The sequence below is a fragment of the Callospermophilus lateralis genome, chromosome 4 (genome assembly GCF_048772815.1).
Source record: "Callospermophilus lateralis isolate mCalLat2 chromosome 4, mCalLat2.hap1, whole genome shotgun sequence".
NCBI lineage: Eukaryota > Metazoa > Chordata > Mammalia > Rodentia > Sciuridae > Callospermophilus > Callospermophilus lateralis.
This window is the reverse complement of record NC_135308.1, coordinates 94489773-94503861: the sequence shown is the minus strand read 5'-3', so window position 1 is coordinate 94503861 and position 14089 is coordinate 94489773. Positions and strand designations below refer to the sequence as shown.

At 39.4% G+C, this 14089-nt stretch overlaps 1 protein-coding gene across 1 annotated transcript; it reads left to right on the top strand.

Annotated features, from left to right (window-relative positions):
• The first annotated feature begins 2380 nt into the window (after positions 1–2380).
• On the top strand, positions 2381–13672 carry Pthlh (parathyroid hormone like hormone). The gene is made up of 4 exons (XM_076852736.1): positions 2381–2586; positions 3138–3260; positions 8691–9113; positions 13436–13672. The coding sequence occupies exons 2-4, from the start codon at positions 3160–3162 to the stop codon at positions 13443–13445; spliced, it is 534 nt and encodes a 177-aa protein (XP_076708851.1). The 5' UTR covers positions 2381–2586; positions 3138–3159; the 3' UTR covers positions 13446–13672.
• Positions 13673–14089: the final 417 nt, after the last annotated feature.

Sequence of the window (14089 nt, the reverse complement as noted above, 5' to 3'; positions counted from 1 at the left end):
AGATACCTGATTTTGAATAATTGCCTTTAGTGGGAACCAAAAAAAAAAAAAAAAAAAAAAGCCTCTTTACAAGAAGTTTTTAATTCATTTAAGATTTAATTTTACTTTTTTGAAGAAAAATAACATATTTCTGGAAGAGTCTGCTGAGACCTCCCTCCATTGACCAGAAGAGCAGAGAGAAGACTGTAAATCAAGGAAAAGGTGAAGTAATAAATTATGAGGAAACTTGGGTATTCCAAGAATATAAAGACTATTTATTTTTCCTGTGTCTATATTTTCTCTTTTTGTGGAGGAGAGGAAATTCTAAAAATATTTGATAGATGTTTTGCCATTAACACCAGAAAGGGGGGGGGGGGATGCAGAGAGGGAGAAGGGGGTAAATTTTGCTTAATTAGTAGAAAAGGCAACATAAATCAAAGCAGTCTATTGATGCCAACCTTCAGTTTGTAATGTTCTGAGAGCATAATGAATCTATTTACAACATAAGGGATTTAATATTTGCAATCTGATTTTGTTTTAACCTTTTATTGAGGGAGGTTGACTTTTCAAAGCCTGGGTAGTTTGAAACTTGGCAAAGTACCTTCTGGATTTTTTTTTTTTTTATTGTGGAAGCAAATATTATCATTTTAATGTCAAACAACTTACAAGTATTAAATGGCTCATTTGTAATTTACTTTTTTTTCTTACAGATTTCCCCTCTTCAGATCTAATGATTACATTAGGCTCCTGAGTCTTTTGGGGAAGAATTTATTATAAATCAGCAAGTGTTAGAGGTTCAAAGATTGACATTTCTGGGTGCTGATACTTTGTCCTTTCATGCCATGCAAACAGGTCTAATATTTAGAGATTCTTAAATGTTCAAGGGAAGTTGTGGAAATTCCCAGATTTTTTAAAGTGGGAGGAAGCCAAGTTTTTTTTTAAAGTATGAAATTTAAAGTAATCAACTGAGGAAGAGAGGAACTGAGAAAAGGTAATCCAATCCAAACTAATCAGCAAGTCAATTGCTAGTTAGTTGCGATTAAGGAGGGAGAAAGAAGGGTGGCGAACGAGGGTCGAGGGTCGGTGAGAGGGCGCTATTTCACCACCCTAGGTGAAAATCTGTGGAGCATCAGCTGGACAGTTAGGCTTGATAAAAGTCAGATTCCTTTAAGCATTTCAAATTTCTGAATCCCACTATCCCTCTGGAGAGTGATGAAACCTACCAGCAGTATTGTCTAGAAGACAAACATCTCTTGAGTGGTTCCAAGCACTAGAGTTCATTTCAGAGAGATAAAGGAACCAGTGGGGGCTGGTATCCACACTCGCAGCAATTCTTCTTACCGGATACTACCCAGTAATTTAGAGCAGCCTTCCTTCCCCGCCCAACAGATTTTGGAAGAACCCCCGCTTTCCCTTTGCGTGTCCGAGGTACAGCAGCCTATAGCCACAGTAGCTCCGCATCTGCCCGCTGAAGCAGCTCGGAGACAGTCATCCTATAATCTGTAACAAGGGACATGGGGTGGGGGAAGGGGCGACAGAGAAGGGTATCAGAAATAAGGTGGGTAGGACTCCTCCCGGTGGGTGAAAAGGGTCATGGGCGCACCCCAGGTTTCCCTCTGTAATTCAAAAAGGGGTCTCCATTTTTTGCGCAGGCTTTCTTGGACAGGCTCCAGATGTCCCCAGCTGTTCTCAAAACAGCAAGAAGTGCAATCTCAACCTGAAGTTTGAAACTGTTTTTGCTCTTCTCAGAGAAAGATTCCCCCCTTCCTAGCCAATGCTCCCCACTCAGCTCGACTCTGGAAAGAGTCTGGGAGGAGGGTTCCCATCTAACACCCGAGCTTCTAGGCGAGCTTAGGACTCCTTAGAATCGCAGGCCAACGCCCGCGGTCCTCGGCTCCCGCTCCTTGGCCTCCTCCGCACTCGTCAGCCCTGGGCGGTCTCCACGCCCGGCATCTAGCCCCGCGCACTGGGGGCTGCCGGCTGCCCAGGGCGGTCCGCTCGCCTGCGGGAACGTCGGCTCCGGGATCCTCGGCGCGGGCTGTAGCCAGCTGGGCCGGGAGGAAACAAACGGATCCGCCCACGCCCCCGGGTCGGGGGATGGTGCTGCCCGGGCCGCGCTCTGGGGCTCCGGGGTGGGGCTCGACCGGGCTCCGGGCAGCGCTGGGGGCGGCAGGGCGGGCCGAGGTAGCTCCGCCGCTCTCCGAGCGTTCCGGGCTCCGGGCTCCCCTCCGCTCGCTCCGGCAGCGCGTCGCCGCCCCCGCCCCCCGCGAGCCCGCCCGCGCCTTAGCTCGCCCCGCGCGCGTTCCTAGGGCGCCACCTCTTTGCGACTTGCTCACTTCTCTGGCAGGTTTGCCTCGGAGCGTGTGAACATTCCTCTGCTGGCTTTCAACTCGACTCCAACCTGCGCCGCCCGGCCAGCATGCCTCCCCGCCCGTGAAGCGGGGCCACTTCAGCCCTGCAGCTCGAGCCGCCGCCGCCGCCCCTCCGCGCCGCTATTAACCCGCCCTCGCTGCCACCTGGCCCTCCTGTCGACGACACACGCACTTGAAACTTGTTCTCAGGGTGTGTGGAATCAACTTTCCGGAAGCAACCAGCCCACCAGAGGAGGTAGACGGACAGCTATGTATATATATATGCGGGTCTCGCTACAAGTGGCTCTGGAACCAGAGGGCCTGGTTCGCAAAGAAGCTGACTTCAGGGGGGAAACTTTCTTCTTTTAGGAGGTGGTTTGCCCTGCTCCACGAACCCAGGAAAACGGCTGGCCAGATTAATTAGACATTGCTATGGGAGACGTGCAAACACACTACTCTTCATAGATGCATATATAAAACCATTTCATTTTCGCTATTATTTCAGAGGAAGCGCCTCTGATTTTTTTCCCCCTCCTTTCCTTTGGTCCCTTTTTGCCTGTGTGACTTGGAAGAAGCACAGTTGGAGTAGCTGATTCCTAAATAAGTAAGTGCTTGAGAAGCTCCCAAGAAAGTTCTTCCTTCTTCTTCTTCTTGTTCACTTTTTTTCTTTTTCCTCTTTGTATCTTGGGAGATGCCCTTGCTATTGAAGAAGAGGATATTTGAAAACAGACCAAAAGAGGAGCGGAGTAGAGCGGGGAGATGAAGAGCCCGGACTGACATTTCGGGTCCTTTTCCACTCTATTGCAGGTCCCGAGCGCTAGAGGATACGATGCTGCGGAGACTGGTTCAGCAGTGGAGCGTCGCGGTGTTCCTTCTCAGCTGCTCGGTGCCCTCCTGCGGGCGTTCGGTGGAGGGGCTCGGCCGCCGGCTGTAAGTGTCCCCATCCTCCCCAAAGCATCGGGTTAGGAAGGCCAGTAGCAGAAGCTGCCAGGCTGGGGCGCTGCCGAGGGCTCCCAGCGGTCACCATGCTTCGCGCCCGGGTTAGAGTGAGGGATCATCTGGCTACCTGTAAGGGGCTGAACCTGGTATTCAAACTCGGCAGGAGAGCTGGTTGAACCGAAAGGAGACCTAGGCAAGAGACAAATTTGCTGTGCGTTTCCATAAGATGGAGCGTTTTAGAGAATCTCCTTTAGGGAAAGATATCTGCTTGTAGTGAAAGACTGGGGACCACAAAAGATTTTGAAACTCAGAGAAAGTGAACGGTTCCTTGGGATATGTGTCTGTGCGCTTGTATACGTTCTGAATGTGGGTGGCAGTTTGTGTGCGAAAAGCAAAAACCTTACATCTAATTTTATTATAAATGACATAATTTAAGCATATAAATGGGACCATATTACATAATGAAGGCATATTATATAATAAAGTAGTAACAAATTTTCCGTGGCACACTTCCAACATTAGTATTGATACTGTTCGAGAAGGCTAGAGTGCTTGATTGCAAATGAATAGGCAACTTTCTTTAGGTATGGAATCTCCTTTTCTTTAATTGTTGTTAATAGTTCTTTAATCAAACATTTGCATTGTATTTTGAAAACTTGTATTTTGGCGGTCTCATTGGGTGCTTCTTTTAAGGATTAACTTTGACTTTGACTAACATTCATACATCCAAGCACATCAGAGAACTAGCACTAAGTTATAGGAGTGAAAGTTGCAAGAGTAGTAGAATAACACAACCTATTGGACCTAGCAGTTCATTAATGTGTCTAATACCATGTTTGGGTGATCTTCAAACTGCAGACTCCATGTGCAGAGTGGGACATCCATACAAGTTTAAGGACTGAGAGAACTTTGACTTTGGAGAAGGAATTAAGGAGAATGTTTACATTTAACAATAAAAATTACAATAACTAATATTGACAGTCAATACAAGGTGCTTCCTTGTAAATTCATGAAGGTATACAGACAACTGTTTTATATGTGCCCTTGGTCTATTATTATTAAGGCAGAAAATTCTTAAATGAAATTACTGTAGACATGTCTGAACCTTGGCACCAAAATGAAAATCTAGTATGAATCTCCTAAGGCAAATTGTGTAGAACATTGTACTCAGATAAAGCTGCATTGTGTTCTTCAAATCAATGTTTTGCTGATGAATTTCTGAAAATTGTCTTCAGACTTCTTGCTCATTTGGGGACATGTGTTAAATTCAATTATTTAACATCCAAATATAAATATAGAAGAAGACAGAATTTTTAAAAGTGTACTCACATGCACTTATTTGGCTTGGAACATAGCCAATTTTTCTTTAGAGTTGCTAAAGTAATACCTATTTTCTCTTTTGAGAAACAGTAAATAGATCATGATTAAGTTCACAATTACAGCAAATATCAAGGGCTAAGTTGTCCTAATGACTATTTTTAACTCTTTCTTTGTTGCACCTTGCAATATAAACACATCAGAAACCATTTAGCAGCCAGAGACTCTGTTAGGGTTTTGTTTGTGGGTGAAATACAATATTGTAGTTAAACACACTCAGCAGATGGTTATAAAACTACCACAAAACATTCTCATAGTTAATGGCTAGTAGATCATCACATTACAACCATGGTTTTTCATGGAAGCTGAAATCATCAGTAGATGAAGATGTTTCATCAAAATATTACAGCCAAATGAAGTTTAAAAAAACAAGTCATTATTTTTATATTGCTGCCAAGTAAAGTAAATTTTGTGTGCTAGACAAAACATTAATCTACTATTACACAAAATCAAGCTAGCTTTTTGAAAGAAATTTTAACATGTAACCAAACCATATTACTCCCTAAATTTTATATCACACATTAGGGGAACTCCTTATGAAGTACAGGTCTTCTTAAACTAGGTTAACTTTTAAGAGACAGAAAACTACTCGGACAACACTTCCTGAAGTATGCAAAGGAGGCACTTACAAATTGTGAATCTGTCAGACCTGTTAGTCCAAAAGAGCCTCATCAATGGGGCTAGAATATAACCAAGTTGAAGACTTGGAAGTGGGATCTATGAAGGATCGCTAGGCAAGTGACTACCTCTGTGTTTAAAGTTAGAGAGGGAACCCCAACAGATTGAGAAAACTAAAGCATCATTGGCTGATTTGCTTGGGAGCCAGACTGGGTCTACTCCACTTAATGAAAAGCATAACTTTCAACTGAGTCATATGGGTTGGAAGGGACTTCTGGTGAGTCATTTTAACTCTAACACCCTAACCCTGTCTCCTCCATGTACCACAGAACTTTTCTTCTTAAACTCAGAGTCCTTGCTTAGGAGCTTCACATCAGCACAAGCATGCTGCTTCTTCCTGTGCTGGAAGAGGAATTTCCATTACTGTTTATTCCCTCTGTTCCTTGATAGTTCTTTAGAAATTTAATCTGTTTCCCTGAAAATTCCCCTGAGAGTGATTTTTCTTTAAAGCAGAACAGCTATGTTTTGACTGAATTTAGAGTTATCTGTCTTAAGCATTTCCCCCCCAATTTTTTAGTTTTCTTTTACAATAGTCAAAGGAGATCATAGAGCATAAGACTTGTTTTTCCATGTTGGAGCTTGGGTATGTAATAAATGCCATGTGAACCACCAGGCGAGGTAATGTGTACACACATATTGAATAACAGACTATTATTGATGCCATATTTACAACTTAAATATTTCAGAGTTATCTAAATTGAAAACCTCCTTAATTTGAATTTATTACATACCACCTAGATATATCTAGTTTGTACATGCCAGTCATTTATCCCTGTGTCAGTTCATGTCTTATTTTGAAAATAAAGGAAACATTTTATGGACCTTATTCCCTATTGATGATAAAGATATGACTGTATTCCTGATACTCCAATGCAATTTCCCAGAGATGTGGGTTTCACAATATTTTAAGGGAAGAAGTCTTTGAAATACTAAATTACATGCCTAACAGCATTTCAGATTTAGCATTTCAGAAAATTTGTGTTTTCTAACATCCTAACAATTTCCCCTAACAGGCAGATAGAAAGCATTGTACCTCACAAAAGTTGCACTATTTTAAACTGGATGGAGTTGTGCCATATTGTATGCTTTTTATAAAATGGATAGGGTGATCACTGCATTTCCCATGGGAAAGTGCAGTTTTTAACTTGGGAAGGCACTGTGACTCACAGTTGACAGGCTGCCCAAGATGACAGGCATATATGCCAGTCAGAGGGGGCATGAGCAATGGTGGCTTGATTTGAACAGACCGGCTATTAAAAGTTTGGGCTTAGAGTTAAACTAGAATAAGCTGTATAATATATTTGGGGAGCAATGCAGATGAGAAGAGGTATCAGCCAGGAATTGAGAAATTAAATGAAAAGTCCTCAATACTATCAATTATAGCTGGTTAAGAATTTCGTTTTAATATAATATTTTAGGAATAGATAATTATTAAATTGCTGTGCTTATAAAATATATAATTATATTAGCCCTATTCTTTAAAAATGTTCTTAGAGGATATAAATATATTGTGCCCAGACCTCAAACTTGTATATTATTAAAAGTTTCCAGAATATTAACTATTACCACAGAGTAAGTGAATTTTAATCTAGTCACATGTGGCACCTTCATAAAGGAGGAGAGACTCCTTCATGCCTCATTTAAACCAGGCTCCTGTTAAATTCCTTTCCGTTAAGTCATGTCTTTTTTGAACAAGCTACATGGCTTAAAGTCAGTGCACACACTAAAATACTAGAAGGAAGCTGGCATTCTAGCTACAAGAGCCAGAGAAATGATGACTGAATTTTCATCCCTCTTACTCTGTTCTTTGACTCATTCCCCCAAAGATAAACCAAACTCTAGGAATCCTAGTTCCTTATTTTGTAGATGCAAATGGACTGTGGGAGCATTTGGTCAAGGAAACTGATAAATTTCTGCCTGATCTGTCCATTGTGGAGGAGCCTTGATACACTGTGTCCTGCCATAGGCTTTGGCTTCAGCTTTAGCAGGACAAAGGGTTAAGGACATTGAAAATTTTACTTTTAGAATCAGAAGACCTAGTTTTTGGAGCCCTGGCTCTGCCAGGTCTCATTGTGTAGACTAAGGCAAATCATTTCATTCCTGCATCTCATTTCCTCATCTATAAAATGGGGGAAATAATACTTTTTATTATTCCCATATTTCACTGAAGAGTTGATGAAACCCTACCAGTGTTACAGGGAACCCAGACACCATTGTGTCAGGGAAGCATGAATACATGGGATGTAACCTGTGAAATACTCTCAGGTATTCTCAAAGATGAGTGAATTTGCAGGGCTGTTCCAATGGTAGAAACTGGAGTTAGGTAAGACTGAGTTAAAGCAGGCATGATTAATGTATGTAATCCTTAAAATAATTCACAGTGTACACACAAAATAAAAAAAAAAAAAGGAATACAAGGGTGGATATCTAGGCAAGAGTCAGGGTGTCATCTAAAAGGAGTGATGATTAGTTGATTCTTTTCCACTATATTTTCATTAGAGTATTATTTAAATAGAAAAATCACTTCACAGTTGTTCCCAGAGATATTTTAAGAGAAATTACATAGACAAGTGGACTTCTCAAGTACTAAAGGTAATACCCTCGGAAATTTTAAGTTAAAAAAAAAAAAAAAAAAACCTTGAAACACAGGAAAAAAAATAGAAATGACCTCATACACAAGGAAACACAGTAGAAGACAGCCTTCTACTATTATTTTATGGAAACCACCCCCCAGCCTTTAGTTATAGGTTCTTGGTTGCTGGTCATCTAAAATTTTAAAATTCAGCCTGTTAGATGGTTTCCTAGATTGATTCCTTAATGGGGCAACTGTGTGTGTGTGTGTGTGTGTGTGTGTGTGTGTGTCTGTGTGTGTATGTGTGTGTGTGGTGAGAAAGACTGAGGGTCAGAGACAGACAGATGTAGCTTTAGGAACGTATTCAGGTGAAAGCAGCTCTCTCTTTATTGCTCAGGCTAGGACATCCGGATTTATTTCCCATTTAGAACTCTGAAAAATGTGAAGAGCAACTCAGTGGTTTCTGTCTATTTCTTAACTGAATCACAGCATTTAAAATTGGGAAAGGAGCATAGAAAACCTCTGAATCTAAAAAGATGAGGTCCAAGAATGCCCTGTTCTCACCAAGGCCACAAACCTCCGGAGCAGCGCTGGGCCTGAGGGCTGATGCCTCCCAAGGGCTGCCTTTCCCATCCTCGCCCCTTCCCTGCCCAGCCCCATGGCCACTCCTCAGTTTGTGTCCTTTAGGGGACCATGTGGAAGACGACAGGGATTTGCTCACAGCTTCCCTGACTCTTGCAACCACGACTACTTAACCGGCTTCTTCCCCTCCTGTCCCTTTGTCCCTCTGACAGCAAAAGAGCCGTGTCTGAGCATCAGCTCCTCCATGACAAGGGGAAGTCCATCCAGGACTTACGACGCCGGTTCTTCCTTCACCATCTGATCGCAGAAATCCACACAGCAGAAATCAGAGCTACCTCCGAGGTTTCCCCCAACTCCAAGCCCGCTCCCAACACCAAGAACCATCCCGTCCGGTTTGGGTCTGATGATGAGGGTAGATACCTAACTCAGGAAACCAACAAGGTGGAGACCTACAAAGAGCAGCCACTCAAGACGCCTGGGAAGAAAAAGAAAGGCAAGCCTGGGAAACGCAAGGAGCAGGAAAAGAAAAAACGGCGAACCCGCTCTGCCGGGCTGATCTCCGGAGCTGCTGGGAGTGGGCTGGACGTGGACCACCTGTCGGACATCTCCGCAGCTTCGCTGGAGCTCAGTTCACGGTAACAGCCTTTTCTGGCCCCCGACTTCTCCCTGTGGCTCAGCTGGATTTTCCACCCTCCATTCTGCTCTGGCTTGGGCCAGCCTATAATTTCCTCCCTTTCTCTACCTTTATCAATTGCTATACAACATTCAAAACCTCAAGATAGGCCAGAATATTATCCTTGCCTGGAAGCAAGGTCCCTTCACCCTGCCCCTAATTACCTGTTTTACAGCCCATTTCTCTTCCTTTTACCATCATACTCTCAACACCAAATCTTTAACTACTCTATTAAATTTCGTCTTTTGCTCAGGCTTCAGAAACGACTGGCCATCTTCATCATTTGTTGGGGACAAAAATGCCTTTAATCACCCACTTTCACCTCTTGACGAACTTTTTGACAGTTTTTCATGTTTTACTTTTTTTTTTTTTTTTCACTTCAAGGAAGAACATAGAAGGCTTTGATATTATTTACAAACACTGCAGAACAAATATCTTACCATAAACAATTCTGAGCCGTTCACACTTGATTTAATTAAATTTACTTAATTAAATTTTAAACTCATTTTAATTCAAAGAAATTAAGTTATTTTTAAGCAATGCTTTAAATTTAATTAAATCCAACTCTGGTTTCTACCAGTTCATGAAAAAGAAATGGTTTCTGAAAACCTTCATGTATTGGCTTAAAAAAAGATATGTTTTCTCATATATCTATTTGTCCATTGGCAAATCCAAATTATTTTTCTGGGGCAGTGCAGTAGGAATAATAAAACTTCATATTTAAGTGGCTCATTTAGTAAATACACTTATGGACTTTAGAGTTAAGTAACTTAGGCTCAGGTTTGGGGGTCTGAACTTATTGAAGTTGAAAACTTCAAACAAGTTACTTAGTCTAAGGCTCACTTTTATCTTCTGTGAAATGAAGAAAACAATTGTACCAACTTTATAGAGTTGGATGGAGATTAAATGAGATTATGTGGGTTAAATGCCTGTCATAAACACTCAATAAATTGCAACATTTTGTTTTTTGGTGCTTTTAGACCTAGTTCTGGTTAAGAGATAGATAGATAGATAGATAGATAGATAGATAGACAGACAGACTGACTGATTGACTTATTGATTGATTCAGTGAGGGGAGAAATGGCGCAAATAGTCCTTTTATAAAATAGAAAACCAAAGCATTCCACAATCAAAGAACCTGCGTTGGTACTTGGAATGGAATAGGTAGTCCTCAGAACTGGATTTCCCAATTGCCTCACACTTAGATCAGTGCTATGTTAGCACGGCTTCTCTATTCATGCATTTCCATTGATAGGACCTTTTTTGTTTTTTACTTTTCAGTACAGCGCTTCTGTGGGGTTTGAAAGAAAGAGGAAAAGAACACAAGAATGCATCATATGCAACTAATGATCTCATTATTTAAAGAGTCCCCTGTTACTCCTCCATCCAGTCCTTTGACTCTGGTACAGATAGGATTACAGAGTGATGTTTCAAAGGGGAGTGTGAACCTGTTCACCATCATGTCTCTCTTTGAGTTAAGTTGATAAATTCATTACTAAATTGAATATAAAATAGCAATTCTATTAGATAAGTATACAGCTTCAGTAATCAATGGGTAATGGCACTAGAGAAATTTTTAGCATTAAAGATTTAGGAATTTTTTGCTTTTCTTTCTTTAAGCTATACACAAATTAAGCTGTGCTAAAATTCTGAATGAATGACCTATTCTTAAAATACTAATAGATGGACATCAAACCCTGTGAACCTGACTCACTGCACATGTGCAGTATATTTCAAGATATGATCCTAATTGTACATGCTTACAACTATGCAAAGACCCTACTTTATTTCTGAGACCTATTTTTATTCATTGTCTTAATGTATATGTATATATACATACATATGTGTGTGTATGTATATACACACATTAGAACTATAAAAACAGAAATATAAGTGGTCTTCATGGACTTTGCTCATTTAAAATTTGTAATTCTCTTCAAGTATCTGGAAAATTAATGAAAATCAACACTCATCAATTCTTAGGCCCAAAGCTTCCTCTAGGTTAAAGTATGCCTAGAGAAAACCAGGCAGTGGCCTAATCAAATCCAGACAGACCTAGGACTGAAAGAAGTAGGATGTTTTTGCTTTTCCTTTTGCTTCCCTGCTTTTGAGGGACATTTTGGAAAGAACAGTTTGTTTGGCAATCAGATGTTGGCATTCCCCCAGTACAACCCAACAGAGGTGCAGGGAAGCATGGGGGAATTTAGGTGTGCGTTGGTGAGGATGTATGGAGCTGTGAAAATTTTTGTAATCCAAATAAAATCTTTTCGGAAAAACTATTTAAAAGTTTTATAAGTGACCAATCTTTTATTAGCGTCCTCTCTTTTGTCTCTTTGCAATATTATATTATTATCTGAGAGGTCTGATGAGATGGAAAGCTTGAGCTTTATTATGACATATGCATTATTTTTTTTAAAGAATCTACTAAGGTACAATTGTCTATTTCCTCTCATAGAACTGTTCAGGAGTGAGAATATAGCTTTAATTTTGGAGATTGCATTTAAAAGTTTTAATGTTGCAAAGGAGATAACCAGATATAGTAGGACTCACTTATTGGAAATACATATTTTGATTTAGTAAATACTGCTTTAGAAAAATATAAAAAAAAATTTAGTAGTCCAAAGAGCTGGAATTCTAAAACATTCTAATACATATGAAAAAATGTACACATATGCTTTTTAAAAATTTTTTGTAGATGTGTATGGACAGAATGCCTTTATTTTATTTGTTTATTTTTATGTGGTGCTGAGGATTGAACCTAGTGCCTCACACATGCTAGGTAACCCCTCTACCACTGAGCTACAGCCCCCCAGCCCTACATATATACTTTTAGGTCATGTTAGATTTTTTTACTTGGCTTTTCCAAATATGTGTCTTTGTCAAACAGGAGGAAACATCATTCAAAGATCTTTTCCTGGGTCTTTTATTTCTTTTGTCTTTCTTTTTTGAGAAAATACTTGTTCAAAATACTATTCATTTCTTCCTTGCCTTTATTATCATTACCTCAATTTGCTAAATACTATTTAATACAAATGTGTTTTCAGATCACCACAGTACATAAATCATTGTGTTTTAAGGTCATTCTTTTGGCTTTATTTACAATACCCATCCACCTACCAGTTAAAATTTTAATCTTAAACTCTTTTTCTCTGTATTTAGGTGCTATTTTAACATTTCATCCAAAACCACTGATAAAGAGCTCAACCTGAACTTAGAAGCCCCTAAATGCTAAAATTTGCTTTTCTTTCTTTAAGCTGCACACAAAACTTTGTCAAGAGTTTTCTCTTTTGTAGGTCTCATACCCATATACTTTTGCCATGTAAAACTCTGCCCACAACTCCAGTCATTAATTAAATGACACAGATAATCAAATTCCATTTTATGGTTGTTTCCATTAAAATAAATGCATATTTATGCAATAGACTACACAGAGAAGAAAAGGGGAAAGAAAAGACTGCTAACCCATCTTAAAATACTGTTATTACAGCATCTAGATATGTTAGAAAAGTTGTCAGTCGTACTTTGTGTAACATACTCTGAATAATAAAATAGACACAGTAATGTGAAATACTAATATTTTGTACTTTGAAATCAATTTATTTTTAAGTATTCTCTCATTTAAAATAAGCTTTCCTAATTTCTAATGCAAGATACATTCAAAATACCAAGAGAATGAGAGGCAAATAATTCTCAGTGTTTGTCTTTGAAATCTAAAATCTAATAACAGTTTTACAAATCAGTGTTTAAAGACAGCTAAAGAAACGCTAGGTATCATCAACTAAACATGCTCTATTTAACTCTATATCCTTTCAGAGATTATTCAAAGTCTCACACTTTCACTAGCCTTACCACAGTTCCACAGTCAATGAGCCAAATGAATGCCTAAACAAAATTAACAAACTCTGGGTCACCCAAGTCAGGCAAGGTGTATTGTTGATGGATGTCCCAACCTAGCCTTATTTCCAAATTCTCCAATTTGTCTCTAATTTTACCGGCAGGCAGCTTTGGAAAATTCTCAAGGGGTCCCCTTTGTCTGACAGGACATAATTAAAAAGGCAGATTCTTTTTACTTTCTGTACCACATTGATCATTTAATTGTGTTGAGGCCCTGCCTATAGCAGAGGCTCTGGAGAGACAGGTAGATCCCACAGGTACCTTCCATAGGAAGGTATCTTCCATTGTAATTCTGTGTTCCTTAATTTATTTCCTTTATTTTATGCCTTCCCATTTGTAAGAAAAATTAACCTGTTTTTTTCCTCTTCTCTCTCTTTCTTCTCTTTGCAGGAGGCATTGAAATTTTCGGCAGAAAACTTCTAAGGACATATTACAGGATTTGTAATAGTAAACATATGGGAAGTATTAGAAATATTTATTGTCTGTAAATATTGTAAATGCATTGGAATAAAACTGTCTCCCCCATTGCTCTATGAAACTGCACATTGGTCATTGTGAATATTTTTTTTCTTTTTTTGCCAAGGCTAATCCAATTATTATTATCACATTTACCATAATTTATTTTGTCAACTGATGTATTTATTTTGTAAATGTATCTTGGTGCTGCTGAATTTCTATATTTTTTTGTAACATAATGCACTTTAGATATACATATCAAGTATGTTGATAAATGACACAATAAAGTGTCTTTATTTTGTGGTTGATTTTAATGAATGCCTAAATATAATTATCCAAACTGATTCTCCTCTGTGCATGTAAAAATAGCAGTATTTTTAATGTGTAAAGAATGTCTAATAAAATATAATCTAATTATACCATGACTCAGAAGGTGAATTACATCCTTTAAGATTTCTAGTGGAAGGAACATGATATTGTTGGTTTTTCAAAAATCTATTTGAATACAGTCTTAGGCTTCGTATATTTATATCAGTACTTATTCCAACATTTCCATGGTATTTTTTAGTTAAAAACTGCTTAAAATGT